Here is a 13,506-nt window from a genome sequence, read left to right as displayed (position 1 = left end):
TAGAAACCATCAGGGAGATTTCTCATCTCAGGGCTCTGCATTTGCTGTTCTCTCTGCCTGAAACAAGTTTTCCAAGCTAGCTGCATGGGAAGCTCCCTCCTTTGGGACTTTATCCAAAATATCACTCTGTGAGCATCTTTCCCGGTCACCTCTGACATTTCAATCCCCTCCCCCTGACACTCCCTTTCCCCCTCTGTGCGGGTGGGAGGTTTTGTGTTTTCTGTTTATAACTCCATCCCTAACTACCTGGAACAGTACCTGGCATCTGGCAGGTGCTCAGGAAGTCTTGGTGAAATGCAGGTGTTCCCAGCTGTTTCGAGCAGCTTTGTTCCCCACTGAACCGTCACTCGAGAGGATACCAGTCACATAGGGCAAGTGACTGCACAATCGATGTATCTTGTTTTGTTCACAAAACTTACCTTGTATGCAAATGCCTCTAACAAAGTAGTACCAAATAGAAGTGTAATCCTAATTAAACTTATAATTACCTTTCCTACCCCACAATATATTAAAGATAACTCTTGTTTTAGGTAAATCTGCTGAGAAATTTAATAAAAAAGGTTTCACGAAATCAAATTTCCAAAGGATTCTACCTAAAAAGATATGACCAAGAAGCAGATTTCTACCTTTACTTGAGATGGTCTGGGGCTTCTCTAACCCCAAATTCTAAGAATTGGAAAGTGAACACCCCAGTTCATTAAGGCTTGAAGTCTTCATGAGCCACAGCCACCCAAAAGACCTCTGAGTGACCTCAAGAAGCCTGGGCAAAGAGGTCAGAAACAAATTTAATATAATTAAACATTACCTTCTTTTATCTCTGCCCCACTCTGTGGTTTGAATTCATGAGTACTTTTAGTCACACATCTGAAAGAGAACACTCTTGAGACAAACTGACTCCCCAAAACAAACAATAAACAATGTCAGCAATTACAAGCCTGTTTACTTAAAGTACGGACGGAAGTGCTTAGGTGTAAGTAAATAAAGTGTTTTGTTTTTTCTTTCATTTCCTTTTGAAGAAAAGAATTCTTATAGATCAAGGTCAGGTACTACATGTTGCCTTGACACAGTGGGCCTGTATTCTAACATCATGATAATCACTCCTGTATCTGGGAGGGCAGGAAAACTGCCTCTAATTCCAATGACCCCATTTATTACATAGGCTAAAGGGCTCACACCCAGGTCCAGGCCTTGGTGAGCAATGCAGCTGGCCACAGTCATGCTATGGGAAGCACTGGTGTGCTTTAGCTGTGATGCTGAGCCAGTAGCCACATAGCATGGTTCTGCCGACTTTAAGAGTTCTCAAGAAATAAAAAAGATGTCACACAAGACATTTATATCACAGTTTAAGTACAGTCACGATAGTGGACCTCATTTGTCTATTTAACATTGCTAAAATTCCCTTAGCAGGGACCATGTTAGGGTGTAAGTATAAAGTACAACACACTTAATTTTATAAATCCTCACTAAACTGTCTTAAAAACATGAGTTCTTACATGAGATTCCAGACAAAGGCATCTTTTCTCTGCCACGGTAAGCTGTCCTGGCTAGTGAGAGTACCAACGGTCCATTCAGTCCCTTGCCTGGGCCGGGGTCAGGGTCAAGCTGAGGTGCTTCTGACTGAGATCTGAATGTTCATTAGGTTAAAGAGTTTCACAGTTTTATAGGGACAGCTCGTCTGGCCCCTCCAGCCTCATGGCTCTGTCTCTGCTGGGGCGGATGGGACACGCAACATCTTTTTCAGCCTGTCACTGCTCTCCTGTTTTTATCATTTTATAACTGTGTTAACAGTGAAGAACTAATAAGGTCATAGACTCCAATGACGCAACAGTTCTTTTTTTACATACACTGTATGACACAGGACACAGGTCTGAATTATTAATCTAATGTGAGTGAAAAAGCATTTTAAATATTATTTCCAGGAGAAATCATTGATAAAAGTTAACCTCAGATATTGAGAAGAACCGGTCCTTATGAGCCATAATCTGTGCTAAGGAGTTTAGCCCAAGGGAAGGGTACAAGTTACACAGTCGCTCTCATTTTTTCTAACGGATCAATAAAATTGCTGTATGTAAAAAGAGAGAAAGAGCGTGTCGAAGTCACGGGAGGTAAAAATTTAAACAAAGTAAGTTATTATTTATAAATTATAATTTATGAAATCTAGGAAAATCCCTCAAAATTTGGGGAAAAAAATCCCCAAAGCAGTGTACAACAGATGGGTTTTGGCATATCGTGTAATGGATATGAATCCCAAATTACTCCTGGTGGGAAGCTAGAAGGATCAGGAGAACCCATGTGAGGAACACATAACTGATGAACATAATGAACATGACTGATAAGTATTATCTGGACAGTAATAATCACTACGTGTATTCAAGGCCAGTAAGAAAGGCCATTTCAGTTTAATCACAGTTTAATAGCTGTACATTCTCCAGTTACAAAAAAAAAAACAAAACGGTGAGTTTCAGGTACTGAATATTCTTAAGGGAAGAGAGAAGTATGAAATGAAATGAAATGAAGACTCTAAAAGAAAAATAGTGTAATAAGTCTGAAAGATTTGGGACGATTTCGGTAACTTTTTCAACATGTCCATCTACAGATTACAGTAAAAACAGGAATCATTCATCTTTTATATACTGTTCTTGAAACTGCAGAACATGTAAAGAAGCTGACAAATGCCACTCCCGTCACTATCGTCTCTAGGACGACCTTCACCTTACCCGTCATCTTTTCTGGCCACTGGAAACATGGAGTCTGTCACTGGCTGGGCTGCCAGAGGAACAGGAAGAGATACACTCTGGCTGATGGCTGGGGACACCGAAGCGGCAGTGACAGTATTTGCCATAGGAGGAGCAACGGGTGTTGCCTCTCTGGGTCTCTCCCCCATGTTCTTTGAGGTCTGCTGATTGATGGCTGGAAGACACAGAGCTCTCGGTTCCTGCTGGGAGCCTGCACTTGGCCCCGAACGTGCCGGATTAACCTTTCAAGTTAAGCAAACAAAAACAAGGCCGTGAAGTCCGGAGTACCACTCATGAGGTACTACAGCTTTTCAAAGAATGGCATCTGTCATCAGTAGCTTCCTCTCCCCTTGTGGCATCCCCACACCCTTCAGGTACAGCCAACAACAACAAGGGCCACTTTACATGATGGATGCTTTTGTAGCTCCTTCACCACAGATAAAACTGGGCAGCACCTATTTCCTGAGATAGGAAATAACGAGTCCCTACAGTTTTAGCAGTGTTTAATAACTGTCTTATTTCTCTTAATTTTGAGAAAGGACCAATAAGTCAATGCCCTCAAATGCTCATAATGGTATTCCCTTCATTAAAATACACTTGGTAGCCATCTTCTCTCTAATGAGGAGATGTGAATCTAACTTGCAACAATAGCTTCCACAAAAACATGGCTTACAGTGGGAAGGCTGACAAGCTCTGGACTTAAAACCTTTGTTTTTCGACTGATGGGCACTTAGACTGTCACTGCACACTCTTGTGTTAAAAAGCTAAAAGACAGTAGAGTTCATTCCTCACCATATAAAAGTATTCTCACAAATTGTTAAAAAAAAAAAGGCACCAACTTCTATGGCAAGAATAGTTAGTTCACAAACAAATGGATAAAATATAAAAAGTTCATTTTTACTAGTCATCAAAAAAAGTAATCAAAAATGACCTATCCCATTTTCTCAGCTACCAAACTAAAAACAGATCAAAATTAATAATAATATTCAATTCTGAAAACATGTTTTGAAAAGGAATAATCAGACTTTCCATACCAGATATCAAAACTTACAACAAAGCTATGGTAAATATACAATATGGAATGATCAAGAAGAAACCTAGTAACCGAAGCAAAGGTACATTTTAGAAACAGATCTTGTATATTAAAAATTTAGCATGCGATAAAGATATTTTAAATCAAAGGGGAAAGGTCGAGTAGCTCAGTAAATGATTTGGGGGCAACTGACAATCCGTTTGGGAAATATATCCTTATGCTATCCCAACACAAAAGCAAGCTCCATAAAGGGAGGCTTCTGGTTAAAGACAGTGGCTTAAATATGTGCTTTATCATCCACTACCTCCAAAACCTCACCAAAAGGTTGGTAAAGTAATTCTAACACCTAAAACAACAGTTGGAGGAGGCTGATCAGGAGAAAAGTTCAGACATATAGATACATCCAGAATGGAAATGAAAGTGGAGCTGAAAGCATGAACTAAGAAAATTCTGAGGGAAAATGATTCCCCTTCGAGAACATAGCATCCAGCCTAATTATCACCCATGTGTGAGGGTACAAGCAAAAAACTAATCGCTCATATATGCTTTTTTAAAAAAAGCTCCTAGGGACTGTGTACCACCAAAAGGGGGCTATTAAAAGGAAACAATGCCATAGGAACTAGAAAATAAGCAGGGATACACCACTGGAGAGGAGTCAGGAGAGGACAGCTGCTTGGGGGCCAGTGTGGAAGAGATAGACAGATGGTTCTGGGAGGCATGTGGCCAAGAGAAGTGAAACTAAGAGCGTACCTGATGTACTTGAACATAATGAAACATATTTCTAGTTTCTCCCAAGAGTTTAGAGAGAAATAACTGATAAGTATCATAAAAATATAGCACAGGAGAATAATGAAACAATTATTTTAACAATTTCTTGGAATTATCTAAAGAAAACAAATTACACAAAAAAGGAAATCCAACTAAATAAGAAAAATATGTAACAATCCAAGAGCAAAATGAACAAAGTCAAATTTAATTTAAAAAATTAATTTTAAGAAAATAAAGACAAATTTAAAAAAAATTCTTAAAAGTTTTTTAGAAAAAAAAAAACAGCCACTAAATGTATTTTTAAAAGTCCAAATTTACCTGTGATTAGAAATAAACACATCAGATGGTTAAAAATATTTACGATAGGTAATGTTAGCCAAGCATATACAAAAAACACGTACTTTTATTCACTATTATGAGTGTAAAACAGTAAATTTTTGGAGGACAGATGGGCAGTATTTTAGGTGCACAAACTTCAGCAGCAATTCTACTTTTCTGTGTCTTTCCTAGAGTAATAATCTCATATGTACAAGAATGCTCACTGCAGCATGGTTTATAATAGTTTCCACATGACACATGCCCTTCCTAAAAGGTATGAGAGTAGACTGTGATGCTATTAAAATCAGTTGGATCTCTATGTAATAACAAGGAAAGATCTGTAAGGTGGGTTAGGTAGAAAAAGCACAAAGTAAGCCTTATACAGGCTAACTGTATAAGCCTGTATATGTCAATTGTATACATATTTATGTGTTCATGCATAGTAAAGTTCTGGAAAAATGCAAACTACATAGTTAGTAACCATTCATTTATATACGTGTAACTATACACACACATGCACATCCACATATATAACATCTTTGCTTTTATAAAATCATAGTCATGCATTTTTATAATTTTCAAAATATGTAAGAAATTAAAGTGTTACTAGAATGAAACCAGACCACTTTCTTACATCATCCATAAAAGTAGACTCAAAATGGATTAAAGACCTAAATGTGAGACCTGAAACCATAAAAATCCTAGAATGGAACAGACAGTAATTTCTCTGACACTGGTCATAGCATTATTTCTCTAATACGTCTCCTGAGGCAAGGGAAACAAAAGCAAAAATAAACTATTGGGACAACATTAAAGTAAAAATCTTTCACATCAAAAAAAAAAAAAAAACAAAACCCAAGAAAAAACAAAAACAAAAACCCAAAACTGTAACAAAACAAAAAGGCAACTTACTGGGAGAAGATATTTGCAAATGACATATCCAATAAGGGGTTAGTATCCAAAATAAATAAAGAGCACAACTCAACACCAAAAAAAAAAAAAAAAAAAAAAGAAAGAAACCACAACAACCAAACATGGGTATAGGACCTGACTAGACATTTTTTCCAAAAAAGACATTGAGATGGCCAAAAGACAAATGAAAAGATGCTCAACACCACTCATCATCAGGGAAATGCAAATCAAAACCACAATGAGATATCACCCTCACACCTGTCAGAATGGCTAAAATAAAAAAGTCAGGAGGGGTGCCTGGGTGACTCAATCAGTTAAATGTCCGACTCTTGATTTCTGCTCAGGTCATGATCTCAGGGTTCATGAGTTCAAGCCCCATGTCGGGCTCTGCACTGCCAGTGTGGAGTCTGCTTGAGATTCTCTCTCTCTCTGTCCCGCTCTCTCTCTCTCAAAAAAAATGAATGAACTTTAAAAAAAATAAGTTAAATTACATTAAATTGAAAAAATGTCAGGAAATAGCAAGAGTTGGAGAGGATGTGGAACCCTTGTGCACTGCTGGTGGGAATGTAAATGGGTGTAGCCACTGTGGAAAACGGTATGGTGGTTCCTCAAAAAATTAAAAATAGAAATACCATATAGTTCAGTAATCTCACCACTGGATATTTATCCAAAGAAAACAAAACAGTAATTTGAAAAGATATATACACCCCTATGTTTACTGCAGCATTATTTATAACAGCCAAGATATGGAAACAACCTAAGTGTCCCTTGGTAGATGAACAGATAAGGAAGACGTAGCATGTGTGTGTGTATATATGTATGTATATAACATTCCACATATACACACAATGAAATACTATGCCACCACAAAAAAAGGATGAACCTAGAAGGTATTGTACTGAGATAAATCAGACAGAGAAAGGCAAATACCATATGATTTCACTCATATGTAGAAGTAAAAAACCAAAACAAAGGAGTAAACAAACAAAAAGCAGAATCAGACCTATAAATACAGAGAGCAAAACTTATGGCTGCCAAAAGGGAGGGAGGTAAGGGGATAGGCAAAATGAGTGAAGGGGAGTGGGAGATACAGACTTTCAGTTATGGAATGAATAAGCCACAGGAATAAAAGGTACAGTAGAGGTAATGGCATTTTAACAGCATCCTATGGTGAAAGATAGTAGCTACACTTGTGGTGAACACAGCATAACACACAGAGAAGCTGAATCACTACGTTGCACACCTGAAACTAATGTAACATTGTGTGTGAACTATATTCAAAACACAACAAAACAAAAAAAAGGAACAAAAAAGAAGAAAGGTTGTATGCCTGGAATACATCAGGAAGCAAGGCAAATGTAGCATGACTTTGTAAGAACAAAGGGGCAAGAAAACTTTTGGTGTGATGTATATGTTCACCATCTTGATTGTGATGATAGTTCTATTGGTGTACATACATGTCAAAACTTAGCAAATTTTACACTTTTAATATGTGTAATATATTATATGTCATTTATACCTTTATAAAGCTCTTAAATAAAAAGAAAAAATCTAAAAAAAAATTAAGGTGTTTATCTTCATTGTATCCTATGTCATAGGCAGACATATACTATGTGATCACTTAAGCAGCCATTATGTAGCTTAAATTTATTCTCAATCAACCCCATTCCTTAATAATTTTAAGAAAATCATGTGACTCTAACACACTCATCACCTCTCCCCGCTTCCAACATGAAACAATGGCAAGCAAAATACAACTAGACAATTAATTAATCAAATTATTAAATTCATATTCTCATCATATAATTATGTCACTGTATTAAAAAATCCAGAAAAGACTACATATATGAATACATAAACACATAAGTATGTACATACACACATATAAAAGCATAGTCTTTGTAACTTCCTTTTCTCATTTTACATTTTGAATACCTTTCTGTGTCCAATCGTAAAAATTTGGAAAGCTAGTATCTAAATTAACATCAGAATTAACTCTAAAAATATAGCACAGAAAGGAGCAAGTAAAAACAGAAATCAGTGTTACTGGTTGCTGAATGAAAAACATTCAGCAAAGAGCATGCACATACCTCAGACCTTTCCTGAAAAGCAGGCAGGGTCTCCTGGGACGTCTCCACCACCTGATGCAACTTCTTATGAAGTTCATCCATTTTCTGTTTTAATAGTTGTTCTTCAAAAGCATTTGCTTCTTTTCTTTTCATATAATGTCTATCTTCATTTACTTTAGGAAAGAAAAAATGGTTTCCATGCAAGTTTAAATTCAGGTCATCACAGGAATACACAAAAAATGAGTGAAAGGTTATTTTTAAGATGGCAATTTTTTTTTACTAGTCTTTTCCACGTACATTAGGTTATTAGCACTGAAAGGTGTATTACCTTTTAATTATAATTTTTACCTGCCTTTGGGATGGTTATTTTTAATTTCAGGGCTTGTAAGGTACAAATTTACAATGTTGACCAATAAAAAATATTTGATAATAGCACAATGATAATAATCACTTTTTATAAAAGTCATGATTCTACAGATCATTTGAAAGTGGGCAGACAAAAGATCTAAATCTCCAGTGCTTTCTGAGGACGAGGAGTCCAGTACCCTGAAAGTTCAGTGCCTCACATGTACTGCAGTAAGTCTCACTTGCAAAGGCAATTAACATAACCATATCACATTCAAATCAGATCCTTTGGCTAAGACTTTATGTCCTAGTGTGTGAAAGAAAAATGCATCTGTGCATGGCACAAAATGGGTCCTCCATGAGTGTTAACTGCCTGTTCTCTCAGTTGTTGAACAAATGAGAAATGATAAACAAAAAAGGCCAACACAGAGCGGCTCTCGTCCACATGACTTAGATGGTATAAAAGCCCTGAGTGGAACAAAGTTCCACTTTCCTCTCTAAAGTTCATGTTGTTACAGCAAAGACAAGCACAAACTTTGGTGTTAACACTCATGGTTTTCTCTGTGAGGAACAAAACTTGACCTACTACGCAGCCATAGATAACGTGGCACTTTGATCAGAGGGCTCCTTCTGAATGTCTTCTTTGTTGTTCTTGCAGATTTTAGAAAATCTCTTCTCAATTCCAGTTCCTAACCTAATCCTTTCACAGTACAAATAACTGACCTACAGGTTTAAAATTGCTGTATACAGAAGTTCAAATCCATTCAGATGATATTTAAAAGCTTAAAATATCACTAAAATGAAGGCAACGTTGGTATATCTATTTAATCTACATTAGTGCTATATCAACTCTGAGCTTTGCTGTCAAGACATCAGTGTAGTCCCCTGGACAAATGCGGCCGCTACACTTTTCAGGAAAGGTCTGAGGTATGTGCGTGCTCTTTGCTGAATGTTTTTCATTCAGTAATTGCATTTAATAAAGATTTCTAGGCTTCAGATACATGAGCTAGAGACTTTTTTTGCAGATTCTTTCAGCATAGTCAATTACCTGTTTAAAAAGGGAATTACTCAAGGTTATTATTTTAAGTGACTAGAGTATCTCAGATCACAAGACTGCAAGTACCCCATTGTTCATGCTTTCTCCGTTGACTGTATTTCTGGGCTCTCAGCTCTTCAAAGGAAAATTCGGATTCTCCACGAATAAGCTTCTCCTTGCAATACATAACAACCTGCTGAACATCAGCTTTGGCTGCTAGAGACGGTTGTGCAGAATATCCTGATTTGGAAATCATGATCACCCTTTGCTCCCTACAATGGGGAAAAATGTATTATTTACAACAGTGTACTAAAACAGCTCTTGAATGACACTAATTAATAGATTATTGCACTGATGATACTTGCATTTTCGACTCTTTATTGCAAGCTGAAGAAATCACCCCAGAAACTTCTGAGCCCTAAAAAGACAGAAAGGGAACATCAGCATTCACTTATCTGAAAAGAAACTGCCATCCAAATTATTTCACAAAACAATAAGAAAGTGTTAGAGGGGTTCTGTAACTAGATTTATATATATTCTTTAAAATTATAATTAATTCAATCATAATCAATTATTGATTATTAATCTTACAACTTTTTTTTTCTTTTTTTTTAAATTTTTTAATGTTTATTTGTTTTTGAGACAGAGACAGAGCATGAATGGGGGAGGGTCAGAAAGAGAGGGAGACACAGAATCCGAAACAGGCTCCAGGCTCTGAGCGGTCAGCACAGAGCCCGACGCAGGGCTCGAACCCATGGACCATGAGATCATGACCTGAGCTGAAGTCAGACGCTTAACTGACTGAGCCACCCAGGCGCCCCAAATCTTACAACTTTTATAACTAAGAGTCCAATAGGAAAATGATTTTAAAAAATTCCTACTTGGTAATAGAGAAGGGCACTTATTTCCCTCCAATCAACAGACAAGGAGCTGGACCACAGTGCCTATGTGTTCTGGGATTAATATTCCAAAATCCTATATTAATAGAAACAAAAATCATAAAAATTTCCTTCTGGTACTATTCTATCCTCAGGAGTTCCCAATGCTAGGACTGATTCACCAAACAAATATTTATTGAACATCTTATACATGTCCTGAACTGAGCTAGGTCCTGGAAATGTGACCATAAGTAAGACCTATCTCTGCTGTCTAAAAATTTACATAGTCGGGCGCCTGGGTGGCTCAGTCGGCTAAGCGTCTGACTTCAGCTCAGGTCATGATCTCACAGTTCATGGGTTTGAGTCCTGCATTGGGCTCTGTGCTGACAGCTCAGAGCTTGGAGCCCGCTTCGGATTCTGTCTCTCCTCTCTCTCTGCCCCTCCCCTGCTCGCTTACTCGTTCTCTCTCAAAAATAAATGAGCACTTAAAAAATTTTTTTTTAAAGTCACATAGTTGGGGCAATAGGAAGCAATGAGGCTGGCAAATGTGTAGAATGTAAAATGAGATAGTTTGAGTATCTATCAAAGTGAGAAATGCATATTCTGCATCTAAGAATGTGTTATATGAATAAAACTTGTAACATGCACTAAGGACAGAGGCCTTTCTGCTAGAGTCAGCTTAAAGGAGGTCCTTAGCAAACTGAAAGAGAAACTGTAGTACAAAGAGGAAAGGTACTGGAAAACAGGCTAGGGGAAGCAGAGACTTGAGCAGAAGAGATCTCAATAGGGCAAAAATCTCAACAAAGAACAACAAGCACAAGTGAAAGACCACCTTTCCCAACTGTGATGGCTGGGAGGGATGCAGTTACATTTACTGGTTGGTGGCAGAAAACTGACAGATGTCATCTAATGGCTTTTGTCTCATTAAAATAGTATTTTTGCCAGCTCCCAAAGGAAAGGTTAGAGACAGCCAGGTCCTAAGTTTGAGGAAAGTGAAAAGAAGCTTAACATCATTGTAATGTGGCATTAGACAGTGAAATGGGACATGTAGGAAATACATAAAACATAGTGTCAACCAGGAAACTGGAAACAATTTCTGGGGAGTAGTAAAGCCCTGGTTAAGGTTATAGGTACTATTGTTCCAAGTTCCTGAGGTTTTTTTTTTTTTTTAAGTTTATTTTTATCTATTTTGAGACAGAGAGAGAGAACATATGTGAGCAAGGGAAGGGCAGAGAGAGGGAGAGAGAATCCAAGCAGGCTCTGTGCTGTCAGCTCCCCCTGACATGGGGGTTTGATCCCATTAACCATGAAGTCATGGCCTGAGCTGAAGCCAAGACACTTGGACACTTAAATGACTGAGCCACCCAGGTGACCCAACCTCCTGAGTTTTTTTAAGCAGGGATCAGAAATTTCCAGGTGGGTATTATCTAATGTAGGGGCTCATGGGCCCATGTGAGGGAGACCAGTAGAACCAAGGAGGAGAGAAGCTGCTGGGGAGGAAGTAAAGACAGAAGGTGAAAAAAGTGGGGGGTCCTAGGTCAGATAAACAGACAAGTTATTTAAATCTGATATCTGAGGTGAGCAGTGGTAGATGATGACAGGCCACAGGTGCAGGTGGCTGACAGAGAGGTTAGAGTCACAGGAACAAGGTCAAACAAATGAGATGTCAAAGTGGATGTAAAAGGGAGCTGGATGACCATTCAATGCCATTCCCAGTTTCCACACAACCCACAAATGTCATTATTACCTGATTCTTAGAAATGCAGGCTGAGTTGTTTCCTGGATTTGATTTTGATGTCACCATTTGATTTAAAATCTGAGCGTTATGGAGAGGTTCCAAGGTTCTAGCTATGGGGGGAAAAAGGATGAAATAAAGAGAAACAAGGATAAAAACACATTAAGTAAAATTACTACAAATATATTCCCCTGGTCTTTCAATTAGTAGCATAAGAAATAAATCAATTCATTGATCACTGTCTTAGAAAATGTAACTAAAACACTTTTAAGAAGATAAGAGAAATATTCTAGAGATAATTTAAACAACAGGATGGGATAGTTGATGCTTATTTCTGAAACATAATCTTTATTTCTAAGAAAATATATGACTACCATTTCTTTAAAAGTTGCATTAAACACATTTGATTCAATTCAGAACAGATGGACTCCAGAGTAAGCCTTGTCCTCTATTTTTGGCCAATTTTGATTATTTTTTTAAATCCTAAAAATAGAATGAATTCAAGTTTTCTTTTGGGTTTGCTCTTTTAAATTGCTAAGACGGAGCTCTACTCTCCAGGGATATTTGCTAGGCATTATTACCAGAGTGCCTTCCCTATTACCTAAGGCAATACAATCAATAAATACTGGATGAATTATTTTCTTAGGGAAAAAAAGCCAGCACAAGTCAGACTAAATTATTAACAATTTAGACATTTTTAGAAAGCGTTGTTTTACCTTGAGTTGGCAAGTGGGTTTCAGCAAGGCGTGCCTGAAATAACCTAAGTGGCAGGAGTAAAGGCATCAACACAGATTATAAGCTTACAGTGAAAACTAAATCAATCTATTTAGATCAATCTAGATCAATCAAGACAGCTTATCATAAGCTAGTAAAGACTGAGGTTGAGAGAGAATGTAAAGTTGAATTTTAGAATTGCTTCAAAATTAAAAAAAAAAATTCTGGGATTTCCTTCATACCTAATTACTGTATTAGAAAAATTCCCCCTTCTGTTTAGTTTATGTCCGTATTTCTCAAACTTATATAATAAACGTACCCTCTTTCTCTGTGTATCGTCTGCAAATGTTACAACATGGGGTGTCTGAACTCCTTATCTTAGGCATTCTACACATCTGGACCATAATGAATATAATGTTAAGAAGAAAGAAGTCTAAAACTTAGACCACCACTCCAAATGGCAGCTATATTATTGTTCATGCTGTGAGAAGTTTTAAAATATATCATTTCATGGCAACTTTGCACACCAAATCACCTGTTGAGTAAAATGCAACTTCTAAACCTGACATTTTTGGGTGATATCAACAAGAATCTAGAGTATAAAGAGAATAAGAGATGTACAACCAAATGCCAAATCTTGTGACTCTTAGTTCAAACAAACCAGTGGTTAACAAAGCAAGCAAGCAAACAAACAAACAAAAAAAACAACTCACAATGTTTTACATTATGAGGAATAACTGAAAATTACGGATATTAAGGAATTAACAGTTAAAATTTGTTAGGTGTGAAAATGGCCTAAGCTTCTGCACAAAAAAATCACTTTCTAGAGATGTTTATGTATTTGGAATAAAATATTTTGCTGTCTTGGATTTGCTTTAAATTCTTCAGCATAGAAAAAACATGATCAAACATTAATAATTACTAAAAGTACATGACAGACAAAGGGGAGGCTCATTACATTTT

The 13,506-nt window shown here is 37.2% G+C and overlaps 1 protein-coding gene across 1 annotated transcript in view; it reads right to left on the bottom strand.

The window, feature by feature from the left end:
- BUB1 (BUB1 mitotic checkpoint serine/threonine kinase) overlaps nucleotides 1–13,506 on the bottom strand; it is a 46,083-nt gene that overhangs the window by 26,065 nt on the left and 6,512 nt on the right. Inside the window, exons 5-11 of the mRNA XM_053200962.1 lie at nucleotides 12,546–12,589; nucleotides 11,842–11,942; nucleotides 9,578–9,634; nucleotides 9,304–9,484; nucleotides 7,857–8,008; nucleotides 2,718–2,977; nucleotides 806–864 (exon numbers count right to left, since the gene is read on the bottom strand). Coding sequence (XP_053056937.1) covers nucleotides 806–864; nucleotides 2,718–2,977; nucleotides 7,857–8,008; nucleotides 9,304–9,484; nucleotides 9,578–9,634; nucleotides 11,842–11,942; nucleotides 12,546–12,589 — 854 coding nt within the window. The remainder of the gene's footprint in view (nucleotides 1–805; nucleotides 865–2,717; nucleotides 2,978–7,856; nucleotides 8,009–9,303; nucleotides 9,485–9,577; nucleotides 9,635–11,841; nucleotides 11,943–12,545; nucleotides 12,590–13,506) is intronic.

Source organism: Acinonyx jubatus, chromosome A3, assembly GCF_027475565.1.
Source record: "Acinonyx jubatus isolate Ajub_Pintada_27869175 chromosome A3, VMU_Ajub_asm_v1.0, whole genome shotgun sequence".
Lineage (NCBI taxonomy): Eukaryota > Metazoa > Chordata > Mammalia > Carnivora > Felidae > Acinonyx > Acinonyx jubatus.
This window is presented reverse-complemented; position numbering and strand designations above follow the sequence as displayed.